The sequence below is a fragment of the Lissotriton vulgaris genome, chromosome 4_1 (genome assembly GCF_964263255.1).
Source record: "Lissotriton vulgaris chromosome 4_1, aLisVul1.2, whole genome shotgun sequence".
Lineage (NCBI taxonomy): Eukaryota > Metazoa > Chordata > Amphibia > Caudata > Salamandridae > Lissotriton > Lissotriton vulgaris.
The window spans coordinates 1,851,944,258-1,851,970,279 of NC_141691.1; the positions used below are offsets into that span (position 1 = coordinate 1,851,944,258).

The window sequence follows — 26,022 nt, forward strand, 5'->3', positions numbered from 1 at the left end:
CTCCTCCACATTGTGTGAGAACACTTTCCATTTTTCTCAACTTAAACTGAGTTCCATTATCTGTAATTAAAACATCAGAACAGTCTTTTCCTACTTGAGTGATGATTTGCGAAACAACTTTTACTTCCGGCCACTTGGAGTAATAACTAACCCTGGGCGAAGCACTACGCTACGCTCGCGTAGTTTGCGAAGTTTGCCCAACTTCGCACTACGCGAGCTGCACGTAGCACAGTGCCAACATGCCTAGCGCAACGTAGCGTAGTGCAGAGGTAATTTTTTGCTTGCTCGCAGTCCTCAACTTCATGTTCGCGACCGCGAGCAAGCAAAATGACATCCCGGCGAGATTCTCAACGCGGGGAGGTCAGGTTTCTCAGTGCGAGTGGTCGCGCATGCTCGCGACCGCTCGCGATGAGAAACTACCAGTCCGCGTTGAGAAAGCTGCAGCTCGAGTAAAAATCTACTCGAGCAGCAGAAAACTACAGCTCGCACTGTGAAAGATGCCGTTTTCAATGATTGCACAGTGCCGGATGTTTGTCCGCACTGTGCAATCATTGAAAACGCATCTTGCACAGTGCGAACATGCTACTACGCAGCTCGCATAGTGCTACGTGAAGTTCGCAAAGTGCACTTTGCGTAGCTTCGCGTAGCACTACTTCGCGAACTACGCCCACAGTTAGTAATAACCTGTCATCACTAAAGCAAACCTAGCTTCTTGAGGTAAAGAAGAAAACAGACCAGAAATGTCAAAGGCTATTTTTTCCCACGGGTATTTCAGCCATGCAATAGGTTTCAAAGTTGCAGAGTTAGCCTTTATGGTTTTCTCACCATTAACACATTGATCACACTCTCTTACCACCCTGTCTGCCTTTCTATCCATACTTAGCCACCAAAAACACGTTCTGATAAACCTCGTCATAGGCGACATGCCAATATGCTCCTCCTGAGCCAGACACAAAATCAGATATCAATTTGCATATCAACTAGGAACACACTTGCCTTCTTTCTTTATATAATAATCCACCTTCCATGTCCAGTTCTCCTGAAACCTTCTAAAATGGTAATAACTTTGAAGAAATCAACTCCTTCCTAGGCCAACCTTCCTTCGCACATTTCCTTACCTGTTGCCATAACGTATTCCTCGTTTCACTCTCTCCCTACTTCTTCTCTGTAATGGCATCATAAAGTCGAAGCAACTATATATTTTATTGTAACAATCATGTCCACTTCAGACACACTTACATTTGTATCCTTCAACCAGCAAGGTAGCCTTGATAAGCAATCAGCCATCACATTGCACTTTCCAGGAACCAATGTTGCTTTAAAACAGTACTCTTCAAGCCTTGAAGTTAATCTGGCAATGCGTGCAGTGGCATTCCACACCCCACCAGGTGATAATAGGACCAACTTCTGTTTGTGATCTGTCCTATATGTGAATCGACTTCCCCACACAAAATATCTAAATGTTCAATAGCTACCCACATGCCAACAACTCTGTTTTAATCTCCACATACTCCTGCCAGTATCATTTAAGGTCCTGGACGCAAAACCTACATTCCACTCTTCTTTACCACACCTCTATGATAAAACACAACCAACTCCATGCATGCTAGCAGCCGCAATAATGATACAATCTTTGTTTACACAGAAAGTCTTCAATGTAGATTCCTCTTCAATATCTTTCTGAATACACTGAAATGCCTGTTGCTGTTTTTCAGACCAAAAAAACAGAGTCCACATTTTTCCTGGTCAGTCCCCTCAACTGTTCCATTTTGGTGGCAACATTCCTAATGAATTTGCCAGATCATTAATGATAGCTTCTACAATAGATTTCTTGGGCACAACTCTATTCGTAGACAAAGAATGGCCAAAATAATCCCCAGAATTGCTAAACAATTAGCATTTGGAGCTTCTGAGAGTCAGACCATGTTTCTCGAACCTTCTACATGCTTCAATAATATGTTTGACGTGTTTTTTGCTCATCCTTTGAAAATATCAACATATCATCTTGGAAACAGTTCTTCAAATTGTGCACATCCTTGAAAATATGGAACTCAGCCCTCTGGAACACTGATGCAGCCGAAGCCAATTCAAAAAGGCATCCTTTTAAATTGATATAGTCTGTGCGGCGTAAGAAAAGCAGTTCAATGTTTCGAGTCTTCTGTAAGTTCAATCTGGTAATAGGCTGATCTTAAATCTAATGTGGAAAATATGTTAGCATCTTCAAGCATACAAACCACTACATTGATGTTAGGTAAAGGGTGTCAGTCTTCTGCAATATTTACAGTATTAGCATTTAGTGCTCTCAGTCCACACAAATCTTAGTTTGTGTCCGCCTTGTGTGCCAAAACAATGGGAGATAGCCATTCAGAAGACTCAGTCTCCTCACTTATGCTATAATCCACCATTTCATTCAAATTATTCTTGAGTTCTTGTCTTACATTAATTGGTAACCCCCTTGGCTTTTTTTTAAAAAAGGTACCACACCTATCTTTATTTAAATTCTTTGAGAAAAATATGTCAGCTTCCCTAAAGTGTAATTGAATACTTTTGGAAATGTCCTAATTATTTAAGATTCTTTACTTACATCCGTGATAACTGACATTGGCTATTTACTTCTGGAATTTATAATTATTCCCAACCTCCATTGGTCCATCCACCCCAATACTTTGACTCCTTTTTCAGCCACATACAATTTTATGTTGAAATTGCTACCTTTTAATTCAATCTTGACCCACTCAAAACCAATGATATTAACAGCCATCAATTCTTTCAGAAAATATATCAGAAGTTCGTAGTTTCTTAAGATCCAAAACATTTCCAAACTTCTCCATAAAGTAGTTCCATGTGATGATGGTGCAGAGTTAATGCCCAAGATCACAACTTTACATTTAGGAGGCTTTCTGAATAGCAAACTCTCCTCACAACACAAGAATCATTGACTGACAACCCAATAACGTAATTCTCCATTGTCTTCCCACGCTCAGATTTGGAATCCTCATTTCTAGTAATACCTTAAACTTTACCTCTCTGCAACATAACTTTTTATTTTACATCCTTACAGACACAAAGAAAAGGACCCACAAGGCCACACTTTTTACACTCCTTGCCTATTGCAGGGCTTCATGCAAATTAAGCAATATGATTACTACTACCGCATCTGTAACATACACCAACCTTCTCAACTTTCTTCAGAAAGGTCGCATTATTATGGCGAGCATTGTTCATGCTACACACATCAGTTTTACTCACACTGCACACTTCTTCAGGACTGTTGACATTTAAACAAATTATTTATCGAAGAATCAATTTTTCTGACTGTGTTAATGCCTTAGCAGTGGCAATGGTATCTTACAATTTGGGATCAGCCATGACTCATTACTGTTCCTGTTTTTTTAAAACTTTTGATGAGCAATTGTTTGATCCATAATAATCTCATCTATCATGGGGCCAAAATTGCATGTCATGAAAAGGGCCCTCAGTGCAGTGAGAAACACTCCCCTTCCATCTGTGCACAGGTATAAAATTTAGATCTATTAAACACAATACTTAAAGTCCGTCTTCAGTAGCGTCTCCTCATAAGCATCAATATCTCCTTGACCTTCCAATGGTAAAACTTGTGGTAAATTTCTGAATACAACTTTACCCTCAGATGTTAAACAATCGAGCAAAATACTTTTTTCCTCTCTGCTCCCATCCTTTCCCCAGCAATGGCCTTCATATGTCACAAATTCTTCCTTCCATCTGGCCCATGGAATGGGAGGGTCTCCCTTATTCTATAAACAATTTCGGAGGAGGCTCAAACTTTATGATGTATATTTAACTCCCCAAAGAAATCGAGGAAAATGCGCACAGATAAATATAAGACAAAGAAAATGAGCTGGAACAGCAATCACACAAGTGTAAAATCATATCCAATTGACTTATTCCGCCAGTACAGCCAACCCACTTGTTTTTAAAGACAAGAAGCAGGAAATATTGTCCAATGAACACGACAATAAGATCACTTTTGCAATATACTTGCAGTTATTCCTCTGCTGCCCGTCATCCAATAGAATACATTGTAGTATCCACCAATCAGAGTGTGTGATATGCTTGAGCTGGTCCTTCCGTGCTCATAAGCAGTCATCCACGCTCTCCACGCAGAACATGGTATTTTGAAGCCGGCCCGTCCGTGCTCACAAGCGCTTTCCATGTGATGTGTTTAAAACACTCCTCTTGCCTAAGGTGGGAAAGAAAGTTAAGCCAGTCTCCAGTAGTGGTAGTAGTAGTAGTTCATCTACTGTTATCACCAACTTGTTCCTTGAAAGTATACACAGGCAACCATAGTCACATGTTGAAATCGAAGATGAGTCCATAAATAGAGATGGTATTGCTCCTGTGCCACTGTGAAGATAGATACACCTCTACAAGTTGTCACAGTTGACAGCTCTTTATTAGTGCAGCTCAGTATCTGCCTTCAGGCAGTCAAAACAGACATGAATCTAAACATTCTAATAGGGAACTGTGAAGACAGTTCCTCAGTTAAAAATAAACAATACACAAACCACACACCTAATTGAATGTAAACTCACTACAACATCTAGTAGTTCATTAGAACTCTGTGTTGGCATTGCAGTATATTACGTGGGAGTTAACTAACGGACTGCTGAGAGTGCTAAAAGTAGGTTTCACTCTGCATGTCAGAATTTTATACTGACATGGATGAGAAAGATATTGTCGCACGCAGAAAACGAGAAAATATGTCCTAATTTAACCTTTCTAGATCATCACTTCCTAAACTTTTTAGAACCACCACACACTTTTTAAAACGGACAAATATTCATGACCCATCTAGCTTTAATGGACATGAGGCGGGTGATTTTTTTAAATGTAAGTAAAGCATTGTCTGCTAGACAGCACATTTTTCATTTAAATGGCCAATAAATGCGCACAGACATACAGTTTTACTGATAAAACTATATTGCACGCGAGTGATAATGTGTGGATATCGGGTTTCATTGAATGTTTATGATTTGTGCATCACCAAGTAAAGTGTCTTGACTTGTTTTGATCCTATTAAAATCTTTGTTTCTATCACACTGCAGAATTACCAAACACAAATATGTTTAACTTATACTTTCCTAACTTCTGAATGTGTACAGTTCATTTACAGGTATTTACATTTTGATGTGTGTTACAGAAAATGTCATCCAACATCCTTTCCTTTCACAATTTCTGTTCAATGGAAAGATTGTCACATAATTCACTTTACATGTCTTTCTCTGACTTCAAAGTGAAAGGAGTTTGTCAACACCATTCCATGTAAAGAAAAGAATACTCAGCAATTTGTCAAAAGACATAGCCTGACATTTGACCTCTATCTTTAAAGTGAAGCAAATGTAACAAGATAAATGCAGAATTTAAAGGCTCACTGTTTGGAAGGCAAAAAGTGAACTGAGTCCATGAAACTAACACCAAATAGAAAAGGAATTGTGGCCCAAACAGAATAGAATATCTTCAGGTATTGTTCTAATAGTTGCATAGGTTGTGATTCTTGCCCAGAGTTTGATGACCAATTTGGCCAAGAAGTCTTAAGAGATGTGCTTGCTCAAGTCAATATCTGATGCTGCCCTTCTCATTTTAGTCTAGGATCTTGCTTTGCAGTCTATCCACAGAGTGGGAATAGGAGAAAGCAAGGGTATAGGATAAAGTTGTTCTTATTGTGACATGTCATACTCCTAGTTTTAGGCTCTCTTCTATTCTCATCTCCTAATAGTCTACACCTTCTAACATTGGTCACACTCCTCATAGAGATAGGCCTCTTTGTAAAGATGGAAAGGGTAAGTGTACACACCCCTGAGGATGGTACCAGTTGCACAAGACTTGAACATTTCAGTTTTGTGTCCTACGACTTGATTGCAGGGTGCCCACAGGATGGAAATAGTGAAACTTGGCTACAAATGTAGAGTCCTAAAGTTAACTTTATCTTATTAATACCCAACTTAATGGTACTAATTTTAACATATTTAGAGCAGTGAGTAGTGATCCAGTGCTGCTCCAAACCAAACCTCCAAACCATCACTATAAATCCTAGGAGCTATCACACTTTACTCGTCGGTGGGGCCCTTAACACCACAAGTCATTCATTCACACAAATCACCCTGCTCCCAGGATCAGTGAAAAACCAGAGGATGTGACGCTGGATTTTTAGCGGAGTGTCTTTTACTTCATCTATGTAATCTAATTTTTATACACTATGTACATCTTCAGTTATTAAGTCTTACCATGGTTTTACTCTTAAGAAACATTAAACACTCCACTATTTGGTCAATGGATCAGCTAGTAAAAGTTAACTCATGGACAACAAGACCAGCTTAATTCTCCATTTTTTTATTTTATTTACTATTTAGATCTCCTAGCATGACCTTATTTTTATTATTATTATTTTTAATCAAATAAGCATTTCATTTACCCTATAATGAAAGAGAAAAGTAATTCAAACAATTTACATTTATTAGCAGAATAGTTCAGAAAAATACGTCAAAAACACATTACCAATCCTTTCGGTTAATGGAAATCAGTAATAAGGTTCCAATTGTTTATTATTACATTTTTTAATTTGTGTCCTTTAACTTGTCACTTCAACATCTTTTCCCAGGCTCATGACTCGGACATCTCAATCTTGGCACCATTCTGCTTTTCAGGCCACGCTGACCTTGAACCACACTGTACGAGCACAGGCTGCTTGCACATCTCTCGAGCATAGTCGCGAATGCGTATAAAATCACCCACTCGGAGTCTCGCAAACCACCATTTTATTTTAGGCCGCATGGGCCATAACGGGAACTATTATAGAAACAAACACAATTAAACGTTAGATTTCGAAATATAGCCCTTCTGTTTACCTCCCCCCATTCTAAGATAACCCTGTTAGTTATTACCTAGCATATAAAGGTACACATACGCTGTGTTTTATTACCATTCTCCATCATTTCTGCCACAATTATACATCTAGAAAGCTTACATGCATAGTTTTTCATTAGATTATAGCATTTCCGCACAATATTAGTAAAACGACTTCACATAATTAATGGATTAAATTTGCAACTCAAGTATATTAGTATCCCACGTGTATTTGTGTGTGTGCTTTCTATTCTATGTTGGTTAATTATAAAACCACATTATTAATACATATTACAGTTATGAAAAGTCAACTTCACGAGGGGTATACAAAAATTTTCTTTTCACCCTCGCTCCATCAGAAGCTAAGTGGCCATGTCAGGATTCAATCTGTGACTTTTATTCAGGTTATGCACAGATCCCTCCAGTAGATATAGTCAGTAGATCCCAGACAGTAAGAAAAGGGTAAAAATGACACACTTCCCCTTGCTTTCCCTAAGCAGCAAAGACGTCCAAGTACCTATTCAGCAGCTAGAATACAAAAGGATTGTTTAATATGCACAAGTAGTGTGTCACAAGAAGTATCTTGAACTGACGGAAATGTTTCTATACTCATTATACTAAATTTGCCACTGGCATATTCTATAATATTGTCTACTATGCAGTATTTCTTCAATAGCACAATTTCACATTTCTAAGCTGTCATTGGAGAAAAATTCAGCTCTGAGCCGATGCCAAGGCTTGCTCATGCCGGTCCAGGATTTCTGCTCCAGAGTCAGTACTGAGTCTTGTTCACTCATCTGAAAGATGGACAGTTTCAGACTCGGTGTGAACACCTGCACACTGACTATACAGATGTAGAGGAATGCAACTACAATACACTAACCAGTATATCACCTGTTTTCTGCTAAATCATCAGCCCCTCACCTTCTATGTGCATAGCTGTTTCTTTCTGGCAGATACCTGGGAGAAAGTTGCATAGCACAGCTTTTAGATTAGAGTAGTTACCCCCCTGCTTAAGAAACCCTCCTAGAACCCCATGGTCCCGGCCAATTTTAGACCCATATCTCTGTTGCCCTACCCAATTAAAATCCTAGAGAAAATAGTTAGCAAGACTCTGTCAAGCTACCTAGAGGACAACCATCTACTAGATAGGGATCAATTTGGCTTTCGCCCGGGCCACAGTATGGAGACTGCTCTGTCCACCGTAATGGACAATCTACGGATGAGTGCCGACAACGGAGATTCTTCTGTTCTAGTGTTACTAGACATGTTGGCCGCATTTGATACGGTGAGCCATACAATACTGGTGGAAAGATTGAATAGCCTGGGGTAAAAGGCCGAGCCCTGCAGTGGCTACAATCTTACCTATCATGGAGACAACAGGCGGTGACTATGTCGCCGTTTAAGTCTAGTAAGTCCCCGGTACACCACGAGGTCCCGCAGGGGTCTGCGATAAGCCCCATTCTTTTTAATATCTATTTGCGCCCTTTACTCTCCCTTATCAAGTTTTACGGAATCGACTTGGTTAACTACACGGACAACACCCAATTGGTGTTCTCCCTGGAAGGGAAACAGGCAGTGTCCATGGATACGTTCCAGGAGTGCATGCGCCAGAGAGTAGGCTGGCTCAAGCAAAATTCCCTACAATTTAATGGGGGGAAAACAGAGGTGATTTTCTGCCCTCCCACTAGCTTGCAGCTACATCCGATACTGGAGTTTAAGCTTACCCCAGAGCATGATCCCCTGGTTCCTGCCAAAATAGTGCGCAATTTGGGGGTACTAGTGGGCAGTAGTCTCCAAATGGAGTCCCAGGCAAATAAAACTGCCAGCGCCTGCTTCTCTTTGTTGCGGATGCTGCAACAGATTCTTCCACTCCTGCCCAAAGATACCCATTCGCTTGTAGTAAGGAGCGTAATTCTTAGCAGACTGGACTACTGCAATGCTCTGTATTTGGGAGCCCCACAATACATCTTACAGAGTCTGCAGAGAGTCCAGTCCATGGCAGCTAAGCTGGAGCTGAATATAAGCTGGAGCTGAATAGGAAATGCAGGTCCTCTGACCTTAGCCCTAAGAGAAGTACACTGGCTGCCTATCAAAGAGAGAATTTGCTTTAAATCTCTCTGCATTGTGTATAAAGTGGCACACAAGGTGGGCCCTATCCCGCGGCAGGAGAGGTCTATATGGCATAATCCGAAAAGGCAGCTTCGCTCCTCCAATGCAAATTTGATTAAGACCTCCAGATTTAAGGAAGCCAGAATGGGGGGCAGAGCCTTTGGTGTGGCAGCTGCACGATTATGGAATGATGTGCCTCAGACTATCAGACAGGCAAACTCGTGGGCCTGTTTTAGAAAGAATCTGAAAACCTGGTTGTTCCCAAGGATGGAAAATTAGTCCTCCCACTGCCAATTATGGGCTGGTACCGTGCTGTCTACCCCCAAGTCTAAGCGCCAGGATACCCGTAGGGTGACAGTTTTGCGCTATATAAATGTACAATACAATTAATTTGCTGTTGGCCATCCTGTAAATGTGTTTTCCCCATCTGCGGACTATTTTCCATTCCACATCTTATCATAGGTTAAAGAGTTTTGATATCTGCTTCCTGTCTTTTGTTGGTTTTCTTCCAGGTTCTTGTACTTTTAAGAAGACTGGTCGATTACTTTGTCGTGTTGCAGCTATTCATGTTCTAGCTTGTTGCTCGCTCCAGAGGAACTTTCCTGCTCCTGTTTTCTTACTTTCTTTAGTCCTGACCTTAATGCTTTGCTTGATTCCTCACAAACTTTTTTCTGATCCTCAGTTTTTTCCTGCTGTGGAACTGAGCTTTCTTCAGTTTGTTTAGCTTAATTTCTTGTTATACTGTATCCATTCTGGATTTAGAGCTGGCGAGGGAAAGTAACAGCTCATATTTTCACTCAAGAAATCATCAATCTACATCGAACACCCACCCTTGACTACAGGATGTATAAGTTTCACACTAACAATTTGTGTAACTTTAAAAAAAAAATGTAAACATACAGCAAGTTTATAATTGCTTTGAGAATACATATTCGCTGGTCCATGAATGACATTGTGTAAACAAATTATTTTTGCACCTAAGCATTAACAAACTACAGAAGGTTGCCATGGTCTGGAGTTGTTGCACAAAGAGTACAAATCCAGTTGTAACTTGCCACCTGATTCCTACAACATTGTCTTCCTCATCTTCACTTACCTGAATTTGTTTTACATCACAGCTCTCTGTAGCGCCCAACCGTAGGCTCTTGCCAATGTGTTGTTCTCAAGAGTCCTAAGTTCAAGAAGGGCTAAGAATGGCTTATGGAAACATAAGATAACACATTTTAAAGAACAGAAATAAGTGAATATGCTCACAAATGTTGATGAGCTAGATTTTTAAGAAGGAAAACTATAAATTTTCCAATGTGGTGAAAAAAGGCATCAATAAAAACCAGCATTTACAATGCAACGGTTTCGCCTTTGGAAAAGTTTGAGCGATTGGCATTGTAAATGACAACATTTTTATTTATGTGTTGGTTTTGAAAACAGATAAATAAATGGCATTGTCATTTACATTGCCAATAGCTCTAACTTTTCCAAAGGCGAAACCGTTGCATTGTAAATGCTTGTTCTTTTTGCTAACCCATCAGTCTCATCTGTTTTCCTATCTGCAACGTGCTCCTTTATCAGGTAAAGGTTTTAATTAACTGCATCGTGATTAATAAATATAATAAACTAGCACTAAGTAAACTTGACTTTCGCAACAGTATGCCTTCCCCAGTAGTTTTTCTCCTCACTGGACCAGGTCATAAACTAAGCCATCAAAACCTTATTCCAGCGTCCCAAGCACACTACACCTCACTCGATCGCGAGCTGGCTCTCCGTCAAAGGCCGAGCCACAGTCATCCTATTGACATTGGTGCACAAGGCTGGTTATATGTCCATCACCTACTCCCACTACCACCCAGTTGCAACCCGTCAATCCATCAAACAATCGTCTAGCCCTACAGCCACTGCTCTGGCTGCACTTCCAAGCCTTTTGCTTTTTACGGTCATGGACTCCAGTCTTCTAGGCACACCGTCAATCCAGGAGTCCATACAGGCTCCAATATGCCAACTACTGCTCCTATAAGCAGAGGGGGGAACCAACCCATAGTACTAACACCCTGCCCTCAGTCTGAAACCGATGCAGCGCCCAGATTATAAACCGTGGCAGCCACCACCGGTTTGCAGAGTGACACCCGGCCCAGAAGGGGTGCGACAGACAGTTTAAAAGAGCAGCGGGGCCCCCAATCCAAACAACTGAAGGGTCGGTGCTGGCAGCCCGGCCGAGTAGCGGCGGCAGTCCAGCAGTTGGGCATAAGTTCAGGGCCGGTCTCAGGTCTGGGAAAGGGCTCAACCTCCGAATCTACCTGTGTGCCTTTTTGACAGAGAACCCGGCACTTACCTCTTACTCCTGAGTTGTGACCCGGCCTCTCCTCGGTCCGGAACGCCGCTTTGGGTTTCTCGGTCGTCAGGAAGCCCACCCCAGTACCGTACGGGACACCGCTCTCTCCCCGAGGCCTCCCCGCACTCTGTCCCCTGCCTCCCCGCACTCCTGTCAGCGGCGCGCGAAACCACGACGCGGGAACCCGAAATGAACGCCCGGCTCCCAGCTCAGCCAGCCACACACAATGCACGTAGGATGACGCCGACAACGTCACACGTACGCACGAGCGCGCACACAAAGCCCATGCTGAAGGTAGGGAAGTGTCTCGCCGGGCAGCCTTTTCAAAGCCCCGCCCCCGTGAAGAGTAGCGTCTCAGTCCTGCTTATCCATATCCAGACCGAAGCAACAGCACGCCGATCTGTGGAGGGCGCCTATTAATAAGCAATGTTGTGCTTCTTTTGCCGTTTTGGACCCGAATACCTCTCGAGTATTTGAAGTGCTGAGGCCTTAGCCTAATGTCACACCAGGTGAGAAGGCAGGTATAGAGACTGAAATGTACATGAAATTCTGTTTAGAGCCGACTGTGTGCAGGACAGAAACTCGGACCTATTGAGGCATCAGAATCCTATTGCAGAGGATACCACTTTATTTAACATTTTAAGGTCGAGCTCAGGGCACAAGTCCTAAACAAGTCAGGTCCCGGGCCGTGCTGTGATTGGCTGACGTCACGGGGGTGTCCCGGGCCGGCAGCCAATCACAGCGCGGCCCGGGAAATGACGTCACGGGGGTGTCCCGGGCCGGCAGCCAATCACAGCGCGGCCCGGGACAAAGGGGCGGGGCTTAAAAAAAGAACGAGAAACGCCCCCGAATCGCGTTTTCGCAAGAAAGCGTGATTGACAGCCTCTGTCTCCCAATGGCTAGTCTCCATTTATGGAGCTAGCCAATTGGAAACAGAGGCGGTCCGAACATCCCTACTGAAGACAAAAGTTTTCGAACTGGGAGGGGCACTGCCCCTCGCCAGGTCGAAACCTAAAAAGGGGGGGGGGGGAATTGTGAATATAGAGTTTCGGTATATTGCCCTTCGTGCCCTAAAAATATATTCTGGAAAAAAAACTTTCCAAAGGCCCTATCTGGAATGAAAGTTGGAGAATTCCTGTATAAAATATACTCGATTCCTCCCTTTTAAAACTACTTCCAGCCAGCCTGGTCAAGTAAGTACCAAAGATAACTGCTCAATAACCTGTAAATGTACAGAGGGGGGACTAAGCTACATTTAAGACTCTTTTTCAATAGTATGTATTTATTTAGGTGTTGTGTAGACAATGGAAAGAGTCATTCACAATCAGACGTCATCCCCCATCCTTCAGCTAGACTTGTTGGGCGGTAAAGGCAGAGAAAATATTTTAAATGTTAGGATGTTGGCAAATTAGTTGTTCTAAAGCCATTGTCAATTCTAGATCGTTGTATTTAGTTCACTATCTATCTCTATTTTCAGTATCCAACAAGCACCATTTCATGGATAGTAACCTCCTCTACCAGTTCAAAATGAACTTCCGACGGCGACGCAGGTTGATGGAGCTCCTCAGTGAAAGATCCCCCACGGTATCTGAAAGCCAAGACAGTCCCTTTTGCCTGCGCAAGCAAAACCATGACAATAAAACCACAAGTTTCCTCTCAGGTGAGGCATTTAGTATTGAGTGCATCCAGATATATGTGAAGTGTGAAGATTGTGACAGAGTGACTTGAAGTCTATAGATTGTGCCAGAGTGTGGGGTTAAAGGTTATAGTGAATCTATAAGCCATGGAGTCCATACTGGTTAATTGTACTGTTGGCAAGGTTTCTAAGAATTACTGTTTTGACTGTGCCTAACTTTGTATGTTACATGCTGTCCATATCAGACTGAAGATGGGAGGTTGATGTAGATTACACTAAACTAATGTTAGCCTGTGTTCAACTATCCTTAGCCCTTGTTTCTAGCCAGAATTCAGTATGTTTCATAGGGTAACACCAATCACGCAATGGGTCAAAAACTCTTACACAATGATTCAGCATGATCATTTCCTCCTTTTTAAATGACAACCTGCACTTAGACTAACACAATCTTGCATCAGTCGATCACTTTTCTAGTACCATATGCTGAACTCAGTTATTAACTAATGTTTCCATCCAATTACATGGTATTTCTTTTTTTTTTTTTATTTGTTTTTTATTGTTGCATCATAGTATATGGGTACAGTGTAAATCATCTGCTGACGTGGCGTCAACATTCAGCCACGATCAGCTAGGCGCGCAACGTTTTCTTGCTTTATATAACTGGTACAATTAGGTATTTCCTCCATTAAACAGCACAGATCGAGCAAATATGTCTGCAGGCTGGGATACAGTAAACGTATTCCGCCAAGGGGACGGAGAATAACAGTGGGCATATGAGTTCCCGCCTCGAGGGCGTAGGATCGGGGACTGTACAGTTCGCATAGTGGTGCTACCAGAGAACGGGGGGGACAAAACTGTGGGAGGGAAGCATGTGGGCTCTAGCAGGGTCCAGGTAGGGGGATACTGGTGACGGGCGTCGGGGGGGGGGGCACAGGGCTTTCCAGTTTGCACTCTCAGGGGGAGAGGGACGGACAGGGGGGGATACATCCCGTGCATGTGAGTGATGGGATGGGTGATATGATAGATGGGAATTGACCAGGATGCGTGGGGCACCGGGATTCGGCCCTGGGATGGTTGACACCAGGCAGAGACTACTGGCCCTCTCGGGCGGGGGGGGGAGGAGTAGGTGGGTCCCCTGCATGCAAGGACTGCCGGAAGCTATGAAGGAGCATGGCCCATTCCATGGAAATGGGAATTTTACGCGCGCCCCTGGCTTCCTCTTCCCTAAGAGCATCCTCTTCCGCCGCCGCCCATGCTGCTATAGGCCGCCCTGTCCATGCTGCTATAGGGGGCCCTCCGGGGACCGCCAGTGCATGGCAATGCATCTGTTCGCCAACAGGAGTGCTAAGGACACGAAGCGTCTATGCACCGGTTCTTGCTTAGGGACATGAAAAATGCCTAGTGCGCTGGACTCCCAGGTGGCTAGTGTGGTAAGACCTGTGAGTTCCGACAGTGTTCCGTGCACCACCCGCCATAAGGGGTGAAGGTTGGGACAACTCCAAAACATGTGACAAAAATCTGCATCAGGGGAGCAACATCTGGGGCATAGGAATGGTGTGGAGGGATAGAACTTCTGCAAGCGCGCTGGGGTGAGGTATGCCCTGTGTAAAATATAGTATTGGATGTTTTTGAAGCGGGCATCCTAGAGACGCGTTTTGGGGCCTCGAGTGCTTTAGTCCATTCCGAGTCGTGTAGTGTGCGACCTATGTCCTCCTCCCACGTAGCACGTAAGGTCGTTAGGGGAGCGTGCAAGAGTTCCCGGATAGATTTATATAGCCAGGTGACCAAGTGGCGTCCCACTCCCATATGTAGGATAGTATGTATTACTGGATGCGTGTCTGGCTCACCGGTTCGGAGATTATAATGGGGCCGGTACCCATCGAGCAACTGTCTGTATCTGAGGAATTGTCTTGGGGGGAGCCCGTATTCAGCGACCAGTCGGTCGAGTGATTTCAGCTGGCCTTCTTCAAAGAGCGACTCCATATCTGTGATGCCACAGTGCGACCATTCGGTTAACAGTGGAGCCGTGAAGTAGGAGTCCTGCCTGGGGCTGCCTATCAACAGTAGTAGCGGGGAGTATGGAGGTCTACTGGGGGACATCCGGTGGATCCGCATCATGCACCGGCACGCTATCGCTACCTGGAGGGGGTATGTTCGCCGTGGCTTGGTGCCAGGGAGGAGCAGACGGGTGAGTTCCGGGGTTGTGACTCTGCCGGCCGGGGTAAAAGTCTCCTGGGGGTAACGGTCCGCCGTCCAGTATGACAGCCATTGGAGCTGCGCCGCAAGGAAATAAGACTCGAAGGACGGAGCTCCAAGCCCACCTTGCGTTGTGGGAAGTTGGAGGGTTTCAGGGCAACCCTGTGTCGGCCCGCGCCCAAGATAAGGGTACCTAGGAGGGAGTCGACGTCTCGGAAGAAGGACCTGGGTGGCACTACCAGTAGATTTGTGAAGTGGTAGAGGAGTCGGGGAAGCATCACCATTTTAGCCAGGGCTATCCGTCCTATTGGGGCTAGCGGGAGTTTATTCCAGAAGGCAACAGTCGGGCGCAGGCCAGCGAGTGCTTTACGGTGGTTACCCTCAAAGATGTCTGCTGGAGAGTGGTACAGGCGGACACCGAGGTATCGGGGAGCTTCTGCGGACCAGGAGAGTTTATGCGGTCCGAGCTCGACTTCCCGGGGGGTAGACTCGAGTGAAAGGGGTAGACTGTGGACTTGTCCCAGTTCACCTGGAGTCCCGAGGCGTCTGCAAATTCCGCCAGCGTTACCCCTATGGGGGCCAGGTCAGTCTCGATGTCTCGAACGTATATGAGGAGGTCGTCCGCGTACATGGAGACGCAATGTGTGCCGTCCGCGAGCGGAATGCCCATCCAATTACATGGTAAACGAATTGTGCAAGTGATATTAAATACATATTCTAGAGTATAAGAATATTCTATTGCATGGGGTATGTTTGTATATTGCCAGATAATGTATTTACTTAAGTATTTTTTTAAGTGTTGTGTAGAACACAGGTTGTTACTTGAGAAAACTTTGCAACCCTTTTTGTACAAAAACCATGGTAAGAAATGTAAAGTTGACAATGAACCAGAAGCCCATCTATCTAGGTCAATCTTACAAGACTGTCTAAAGCTGGACAACTATCTGGATATCCCATGGCTTAAGTAGATTAAAAGAATTTTGAAAGGACTTGGTATCCTTAATTTTTTTCTCAACCTGTATAGTCTGGTAACCATTCCCCTAAAGCACAAATGACATGGGCAGAGACTAGAGCAAGATGGCTAGGAAGCACTCTTAGGGTCCTACCTGCACTTTCCGCATTTTTCTTACATAACATTATAAATGGGAGACAGAAGTTCCTTCTGACACGGTTCAGTCTTCAAAGTATACGCTTTCAGTTAGCATTACCAGTTAAAGGTACACGGTTTTCATCTCTTCCTCAATGTCCCCGCAAATTCCCAGTAGAACAAAGCACAATGCACTTTTTGCTTTTTTGCACATTTTAGACCACACAAAGAGTGTTGTTTCTCCACCCTATATTACGAGCATTAAAAATAAGATCCCATGTTGCGCCCTTTACTTATTTGCACTGTCTGGGAAACAAAACTGTTATACATGCTGTTTTAAATCACATGCTAAGTGCCATAAAGATAAAATCATATTATTGAATGACTCCTTTATGGTATGGATGTCTTTTAATACCTGTTTTTAGTGTAATTAACAAATGTTTCCCTCAATCCTATGAATTTTAATACTGTCTATGTTTTTTTCGTTATAACTTTTATGGCTCAGGGGAGCCAAATAAAGTATTTTGATTGATTGAAGTAGCCCCATGAAACAGAGGTTGGTCTGGTTGGCTTGGATTTGGGGATTGAGCTCGAATTTAGAAGTGATTGTTTTCAAATCATTGTTTACTTTGTACATTTATGGAAACATCCCTCATTTGAATCAGCCTGATGAAAGTTTATGTTGTACAAACTAACTGGGGAGCAACAGAGCTCTGTAATTCAAGTGAGATTGGGAATGTGTTCCTCGTAAAATACGTAAAGCGGGAAGAAGACGACAGAACAAAGCCTCTTCTTTGTTGGATGCAGGTGGATGGTGAGAGCGTGGAGGTTTCTTATCGAGGATCGTTGAAGAGTTTCTTAAGAGCCATACTTAGTGAACTACAGTAGGCCTGCAGCAGGTCTGATGTTTAGAGGGATGTTGTTTCAGATTCCGATTGTCTAGCTGGATAAGGCTTGCGTTCAGGGTTTTCCCTTTTTTGTATTTTCTGAATTGTAGTTTGTCTGTGTCCTGATTACTTCTTTGTGTAAGCCCTGCACATATTTCGGTTCCTGCCAGGCAGGCTGCGTCACTGAATGTTACTACCTTGGAGGTGTAAATGTAAATGTAAATGTGACCCTTCAGGTGTTGAAGGCTTGAAGCTAGTGCTGGTATGCGAGGGTCTTTGATAGTCGAAACTTGTATCCTTAGTTCCCTCAATCTGAAATTACGCTGAAATAGCCAGATTTTGGAAATATACTGATATTCAATTACCCGGCTGTCTCAGCACATTACACGAGGAATTACTTATATCTTATATTTAAAGGCTAATAGATTTCAAGAGGTTCTTTTCTTGGTATCCGCCTACGCTGGGCGAAGCCGCAGGATTCTCCTTAGTGTTAATAACTTTGATAAAACATAGGTCTATTAACACATATTTGTTACCAATTCAGACCATATACATTTGATGTCTTCGCCATCCATTATTGCTCACAGTACTTGTTCAAAGAGCCGCCATTGACAATAGCATCCGACAATATCTTGAATGGAATTAAACACTAATAATCTACTGACACTAGGATGGCAACCAGGATAGGGGGAAGCCTACCCACACTAAGATAGCGCTTACATACCGAGTGCAGACAGCTTGGGAATGAGGAGAGCTGCTTTGTCCATCTTTAATTAATGACTAGAGGCATTGATTTGTGTAAGTACCATGTTTTCTGCTTAGATCTCGTAATTTGGATATATTTGGATATATTTTGTATTGATTAATAAAATGTATTAACTATAGTTTTAATTTAAAACAGCATCCCAGAAACTGAACATTGAATATTGTTATCAATAAGTGAAGTTAAATTAAGGTGTGCAAGATGGCTATATTAATCTGCTGCTGTTGTTTAAACAAATGGGGACCGATTCACAAAGGCATTTAAGATAATATGAGGCATTGCCGCAGGTTTACGACTTGACATACCACTATGAATCAGTTCAGAAATGTCCAGCTCCATATTAGTAAAACTGCAAAGAGGGCACAGTTCTTTCTAGTTGTCAATGAATAGTCCCTGAATACTTTCATTGTATTCAAAATGTTTGATGTTTTGGGGCCAGTGCCTATATTTAAGAATACGTAAAGTAGTACTACAAGATGTGAAGTAGTACTACAGGATTACTATTTCGCATACACATTAATGCCTTTCTGAATGAGCCCCATGGCTAATAACTAGTTCATTAACAGTATCACTATAGGGGTGATAATTATCCTGATGCAGATGGCTTGACTAATGGATCAGTGACAGAGTACAATTGCTCCGTAAGGTAGGACATTGTCAGTAGAAAGAGGCTCACAGCATGGAAAATGATCAATCCGATATTGAGCGACATTAATTTCCCGTGACAGTGGCACACTTATGTCCTGACATGGCATGTCTTCTCTTTCACATTCTACATTGGCACCACAAAGGGCTGTTTGTTGTAGCTCCCCTTGGCATCAACACCTCAGAGGCTTTAGACAGTAACAGCAAGAAAATATTACTTTCAGCACCTAATTGAACTGCCCCGTAATTGACAGATGTCTTGAAATATAATCCTTATATGAGAGCTTTCATAAAGTGTGCAAGACTTACTTTTAACTTTTGATTTGTTTTCTGTTCTTTCTTATTGCTGACTTGCATTAGTCATTGCTATCTTTTCAGTGCTGTCTTTAATGAAATAGAATTCTTACATAAATATAAGATGTTGATGGTTCTCTGAACCAGCATTGGCCTGTTGCATACTAGCACAATTCCAGAGTAACACCCACACTTGATAAAAGCACTAGCTACACATTTCATTAACACATCCAGCTGCAAATTTCTTGCCATTTGTGGACCCTGCCCTGTTGTGCCTCTTGGTAAGAGACTGAATAATATACTCTTAAGCAGTTGCTACATATTTAAGGAATCTTTGAGTAAAGATAATACTCCCATTTACCTTGCCCTACACAAAGTCACCTTGCTGCTTAATCAGGCTTATAGTGAAATTCTATTTGCATAGTTGAAATGCTTGGTGAACAAGACAAGTCCAATACAGTATATGTCGCTGACCCGCTGTATTTGCTTTTTGATTTCCACAGTAAGTCCTACCAAGGAGATCAGGATAGTGTCGGCAGTGAGACGGAGCAGCATGAGTAGCAGCAACAGTAGCGGATACTTCAGCAGCAGTCCCACCCTGAGCAGTAGCCCGCCAGTGCTATGTAACCCCAAGTCAGGTAAGAATGTGACATTCTGTTGCCTCTGCTGCTCATAAACAATGTTTTGGGCCAGTATGAATTGGGATTATTCAGTTACCCGTCTAAACCATTTAGCTGGATTGAAATGATTTTCTTTGGCACTTACCACCCTGAATGCAATGTGTATGAAGCATTGTTTGTATTCATGGCTCTTATTATACAACATAGCTCACAATATTTTATGATTGAGGGGCTCCACCAATACTGGCATGTAGCAGGAAGAGGTCAGGTTCAATTTTCAGCAGCTATTTTTATGCTGGAACCTGAAGTCCTGGCTAATCATTCTGCTGTGTCTTGCTACAGTGTAGTGGCAAGCACCGTGGAAGGGCATTAACACATTCCGTATGTGGTGTAATTCTGAGCAGCAGCTGCCAGAGGTCTGGGCGAATTTAAGGCTTTCACTCCTCCACTGCCAGGGCTTCACCTCAAGGACAATTTCTAACTCTTTTCACAGTGTTTTGGCTGGATGCGACTGTTTGAATCTGAGTCAAAGGAAGGCCAGCCAAACAAGACCACTGCTGGCCTCCACACCCACAGAGCTATTCACAAAGGTTACTTACAGTAGTGGGTAATTTACACATATAATTTACTCTTACACAATTGAATAAGGTTACATTTTTGGCTATTCACAAAATCTGAGTGTAAAGTTGCTCAGAACTGTAGACTTTCACATCTCCACCCCCTGAAAAAGGGGGTGGAGCCAAATTTAACGGTGCAAGTTACTACTGCCAAAAAACATAGACCAAGTGGCCAACCACTGATACTGCAACACTGTTACATGCAAAATAATGGTGGTAGGGACTTAAAATGGAGCCCAATAGGAAATAATGTGAAATTGAAATATGTAAAATTGTTAAAAATATAAATAAATATAATTAAATGTTCTTACAAAAACGAAAAATAAAACAGTTATTATTTAATTGTAAAATAATTTAACAACCTTCTTTGAAGTTATAAATTAGTGTTAAAATACATTTTTATTCAAATATAAATAGCTTCCTTTTATTGAATTCTATACATTACATTTAATGTTTAGTAATGCATAACAAAAAAATAACTATTTTAATTTAAAAGGAAATTTATTTTTTAATTTAAACTTCAGAAAAAGGTACTTTATTTTTAAACTAAATTAGTTGAAGATTTAATTCAAAATTAAGTTAATGATGTAGAATTATTTTATTTTGTTTTACATTTACAATAAATATATAATTAATTTACAGTAATATTTAAAATAAAAATATTTCTATTCATTTATGATAAAGCTTAATACACTTTTTTTGTTTTAGCTATACCCTACCCTAGGTAGATCTCCACCAAAATGGAGTCTACCTATGGTAAAGTATAGGAAAAAGTAAAACAATTTTATTTAACTAAAAAAAATTAGCTGATGCATTTTATGTTCAGTATTAATATGAATCAATTGTGTATATGTATTTTGAATGTAGAACAAAATTAAAATAATGCTGCTGCATTATTAACCAAATTTTGAATTAATTTAAATATATTGTATTAAATAAAATTATTTTTCCAATGTTTAGATTAAAACATACATTCCCATGTAAAGTGATTTTTTCCCTTTATTATGCATTGCTAATTATCAAAAGTGTTACTAAGGCCCCCATTAGGATGTCCGCCCGCCATCCTCACGGTACTAGGGACCACCCGCCATAAGGGCTGGGGTCCCGTGCATGGCATTAGGATGCGCCCGCCACAGTGGCGGGCCCATCCAGCATTCCTACCATTGTGGTGGGCGGTGCACTCAGCACCGCCCGCGACAATGGTAAGAAGGCATGCAGTGCACTTCCATGCACAACATGGCAGGCACTGCGCGGTGCTTGCGCGGTGCTTGCCATGCTCCCCCCCCTTTCCTAATTGTTTTGTCCACCGTAAGCGTGGAAGGGTATGCTCAGATGTGAGTCCCTTGCTCACTGCACCATCAGGATTCAAGCAAGCCGGGCCGAAGACGGCTGTAATGCCAGAAACCGGTCCCCGGAAGCTTGTTTCCTTTCCAGTAAAAGAATTGGCTTGGTAGTTTGGTTTGCCCTGTTCCCATGATGCACTGGGCCAGGGACAGAATAATTTGCATTGCCGCCACGGAAAGGCATTGAATATTGCGCATCCTAATATGGCTGGCGGTGTCTGATAGACACCGCCACCATATAAACCCTTTCCGTCCCGGTCACAAGGCGACCGGGGCGTAAAAGCAGCGGACGGTCTTTCCGTCCGCCGCGGACCCCCCTGCCATGTTAATCTGGAAGCCGGTGGCTACCGCCAACCTGGCAGGGGCAATCCGCCCGCCATCCTAATGGTGCCCCAAGTATTAAAAGTAATATAATTATAATTTTATATAAGATAATGTTACTTTAATTTATCAATTAAAAAAAGGTAGTTAAAATATTTTATCATTCAATAATAAATGTTTCATTTTTAGATTTTGTTTTATATTAAATTATAATTACTTTTATGTTAAACTATTTAAAAATTATTTTTTTACATTTAAGAGTAAATCTTAAAGGGTTTTATTTTAAGTCCCAACCGCCAATATTGTCTATTTTTATTTTTGTTTTGCGAAATCAATGAGTGGCCATGTGTGTACTTGACTTACTCCAACTCTCAGTGGAAGTAATATACTATTGTTTGGATACCTTTTTTGGCTGTAGTAAATTTAGAAGTGCAGTTTATAAATAGTAGTTGGCATACTATTTTGTGAGTGGGTGCATGTCTTTCCCTAAAGCCTTCCTTACTCCCCTTAAGCACCCTCCTCCCCAGAAAACTCCCATTAGGTTATGAGTATGCCACTTTTTACTGCCATTTTCCCTGGTCCCACCCATATTTGCTACCAAGTATTAAATCTACATATGTCAGGAACACCCGATACAAAAGACGGAAGCTACAGAAGTGGACAATTCCACTCGTAAATTTGTTGTGGGTAACATTTGGTAGCAGTTTAGTAGTAATACTACTAATGTACCTCAAAATGCAGTCTGTGAATAGGCCCTTCTGCATCCAGTCTGTGCAAACAAGAATGCACTGTGTGTCAGTACACACACTGGTGAAGAGTTTAACTAAGGCATACAAGTGGGGAGTAAGGAACTCAATACAGGATCTCCAAAAACACTTGTGGAGCTCAACTCCCCAAGCTTTATCTACAGGCCAAAATAAAAATGGGTTGTTTCGAGGTCACATTTTTAATAGATCATTAGAAATCAATTCTCTATGAGTAAAGTGTTATTTATTAACTGATGATCCTTTTTTCATCAAAGAATAAATGACTAAAACCTGATTAAGTATATAAACTAGTTAGAGTACTGTAAGACCTGCTGGATGACAGAGATTTCTGCTGCAGCAAGTTTAACTGATTGGGTTATCTTAAAATGTGTCTAATTTAGCAGTAGTATAGCTGTTAGACTGAAAAATCGATCACTTTGTGATAGAAAGCTGAAAATTGGTACAGACATTCATGCAGCGGTGGTGAGTACTTTTTCCAAATATATTCATGCCTGTGAGTGCATGTCGACTGCATATGTGTCGGATGCACACATATGTATGATATATGTGGAAAAATACCATATACCCATTACAGGGGTGCAGCCCATAAGAGGGCAGTCCTGGCAATTGGTATATGGTACGAAAAAGGTTCAACAGTATATACAGCACACAGGGTAGTAATGCTCGAGGTGAAGATCGTTCTGTGAAGGGGGGACCTGGAGGCAGGGATCCACGCTAGAGTCTGCCTGGAAGAAGAAGAAAGGGTTGAGTATGCACCCCAAATCCTTCATGTCCACCACCTTGAAGCAGACGGTCGGACCGCTGCGGTATGCTCATGGATCAGGCAACTCGTAATACGCACGTTGGTGCAGCTCCCCCGTACCGCCTTATGGTGGCTGCCTTTCCCCGATTGCAAACCCAGTGGTCAGGGGTTTTGGTGGTCCAGGGGAGGTCGGACCATCGAGCTCTCCATGCTCAGACAATACATAATAAGACCCTTTATCTTTAAATTTTTTTTTATTTTTATTAACATATGCTCAGCAATTAATACAATCAATGGACACTAACATTGAATTACAGTAGTTCCTGTTCTCATGTCATCAATGGTACATAAATCATTACAATAGCAACTCATTCCATGTCTCAACTTACCCTACAATACTTCCCTCATAGATCTCTGTAGGTCTGCCAGGCTCCCCATATCTTCTCCCATTTCCTTGGGCACCCCTGCTCTTGTATATTGTTTGTTCTGTTTGCCTGCACCAGTCTAACTCAGATTTCCACTCCCCTATCGTCGGAATCTTGGTTGCTCCCCATTTCTTCGCAACGTGTCAAAGCCATCCATTGTCTTGTGTGTCTGGGCCAGTCTTCTACCCCGTTAAACATAAGTAAAAATTATTTCGGTGTCAGCTGCATGTCTATTCTGGTAACAACCATTAGTACTCCCCCCGTGCCAAAACTCTCGTAACCTTGGGCAGCCCCATATTAAATGATAGAAGGTCCCCTCGATTCCACACCCTCTCTGACATTGTGAATCTTCACTTTACCCCATTTGTTGTAACACTGTTCTGGGATAGTATAGTCGGTGAAGGACCTTCAACGGAATCAGCCGGAATCTTTCCCTAATCGCCACCTCTATTGGGCTTTGTAATGCTTCCATCCATTCCTCTTCTTCAAGCGGACCAATGTCCCCCTTCCAGATTGCTCTCAATGAGCTCAATATTTCAGGAGCGTTGTTAATTATTTTTTGTATATCAGGTAAATGGTCTTTTCATGCATTGACTCAGTCAGTGTTCTGTCCTTTAATGGTGAGGCTTCTACCAGTGTCTCCCCTTCCCTTAGATAATTGCGTATAGCATGTCCTAGCTACTAGTTCTGCAACCACTCCCCTTTTTCCATCTCAAAGTCCGTGTGCAGGTTTGCAAATGTTATGTAGGCTTGATCCCTCCATATATTACCTTAAGTCTCAATGTCCAAAAGCTCCCATTTCGCAAACCCCTTTAGTTTACTCACTTTTCCCAACCAAGTGCCATCCCAGAGTGGGGTCATCCCTGTACACTTACCCTCCCATCCTTTGTATTTTGTGGCCATCTGCTAGGCTAATGCCACTGTCTGGGAGTGCTGTGGTATGTTCCTCGCTAGTCGTTTGGCGTACAATATCGATCTATGCCCCCTTGCCTATGGCTAGTCTGCCCACCCTGTAGGCCGGTTCCACTGGCTCTACAAACATCCACCCATTTACTGTTACTAGTTGGGTCACCCAGTGTTCGCTTTGGATGTCTGGTATTGCTAATCCTCCTCATAGACCCCTCTCTGCAATTTGCGTAGTGCTATCCGTGGTGCGCCTCCACTCCACAGCAAGGATCGCAATTCCGCCTCCACTCTTTGAAAGAATAGTGGAGGTACATTGTATGGTGTATTTTGCAGTGCGTATAACAAATGGGGGGGGGGGGGGGCATCGACTTAAACAAGGCGGCCCACCCCATCAAAGTGAGGGGCAGGCTCTGCCAGTGCTTGCCATCCACCATTAATCTATCTAGCTGTGAACACAGGTTACAGCAATAGAACTCCTGAGTGCTTCTTGCTACGTATATTCCTAAATACTTGAAACCCTTCATCCCAACTGGCACCGTACATCTTGAAGTTAACTCTGGGGCACCCCCTGCCTATGGGAAGAGCAATAATTTATTCCACTTAATTTGGTATCCGGAGTATTCCCCGTAAGTTCTGAATATCTGCAGTATTCTGTCGATTGACTGCCGTGGTTTCTAAACATACAGTTAGACATCATCCGCATGTAAGGAAATGCGTTCCTCCCCAATCACGATCCCCAAATCAGAGGGTCCTGACGTACCCATGCTGCCAGAGGCTCCAGAGCCAAGGTGAACAGCAGTGGGGACAGTGGGTATCCCTGCCTTGTTCCCTTTCAGAGGGAGAACACCCTTGACACCGTGGCGTTGACTCGTACTCTGGCAGAGGCTGTTGACAGAGCAGTCTAACCCACCCTATGAACTCTCGCCCGAATCTCAGTTTGTCCAGCACTGCAAAAAGGTATTTCCTTTCCACATTATCGAAAGCCATTCTGGCATCTAAATACAGGAGCGCCACCTATTTTGCTGAGATTGCCTCTGTAAGGTGGAGGACCCCAAACAATCTACGCAGGTTAAGTCTGTTTCCCCTATGGGGCATAAACCCTGATTGATACAGGTATACAAGGGAGGTAATCACCTTGCCCAGTCTCAGGGATAGGAGTTTCGCCAAAACCTTCACTTCATAATTAAGCAGGGAAATTAGTCTGAATGAACCGCATTGGGTAGGCGGTTTACCCTCTTTAGGTATTACAGCTATTACTGCCGTTCTTTGATCTGGTGGAGAATTTCCTCTTTTTTTGCCTCTTTCAGCATATCTAGCATATGTGCTGCTGTCCCTTCCAACAAACATTTATACATTTCCACTGGGAGACCATTTGGTCCCACTGCTTTACTCGATTGCAGTGAGAGGGAGTCTGCCTTTATTTCTTCCGTCATTACGTCTGCCTCTAGCATCT

General features: G+C 42.6%; 1 protein-coding gene across 1 annotated transcript in view; it reads left to right on the plus strand.

Moving 5' to 3' along the window:
* The window catches only part of DEPTOR (DEP domain containing MTOR interacting protein), a 545,002-nt gene that overhangs the window by 432,721 nt on the left and 86,259 nt on the right, over positions 1-26,022 (plus strand). Inside the window, exons 6-7 of the mRNA XM_086966162.1 lie at positions 12,798-12,980; positions 19,332-19,466. Of these exons, the coding sequence (XP_086822288.1) occupies positions 12,798-12,980; positions 19,332-19,466 (318 nt within the window). The remainder of the gene's footprint in view (positions 1-12,797; positions 12,981-19,331; positions 19,467-26,022) is intronic.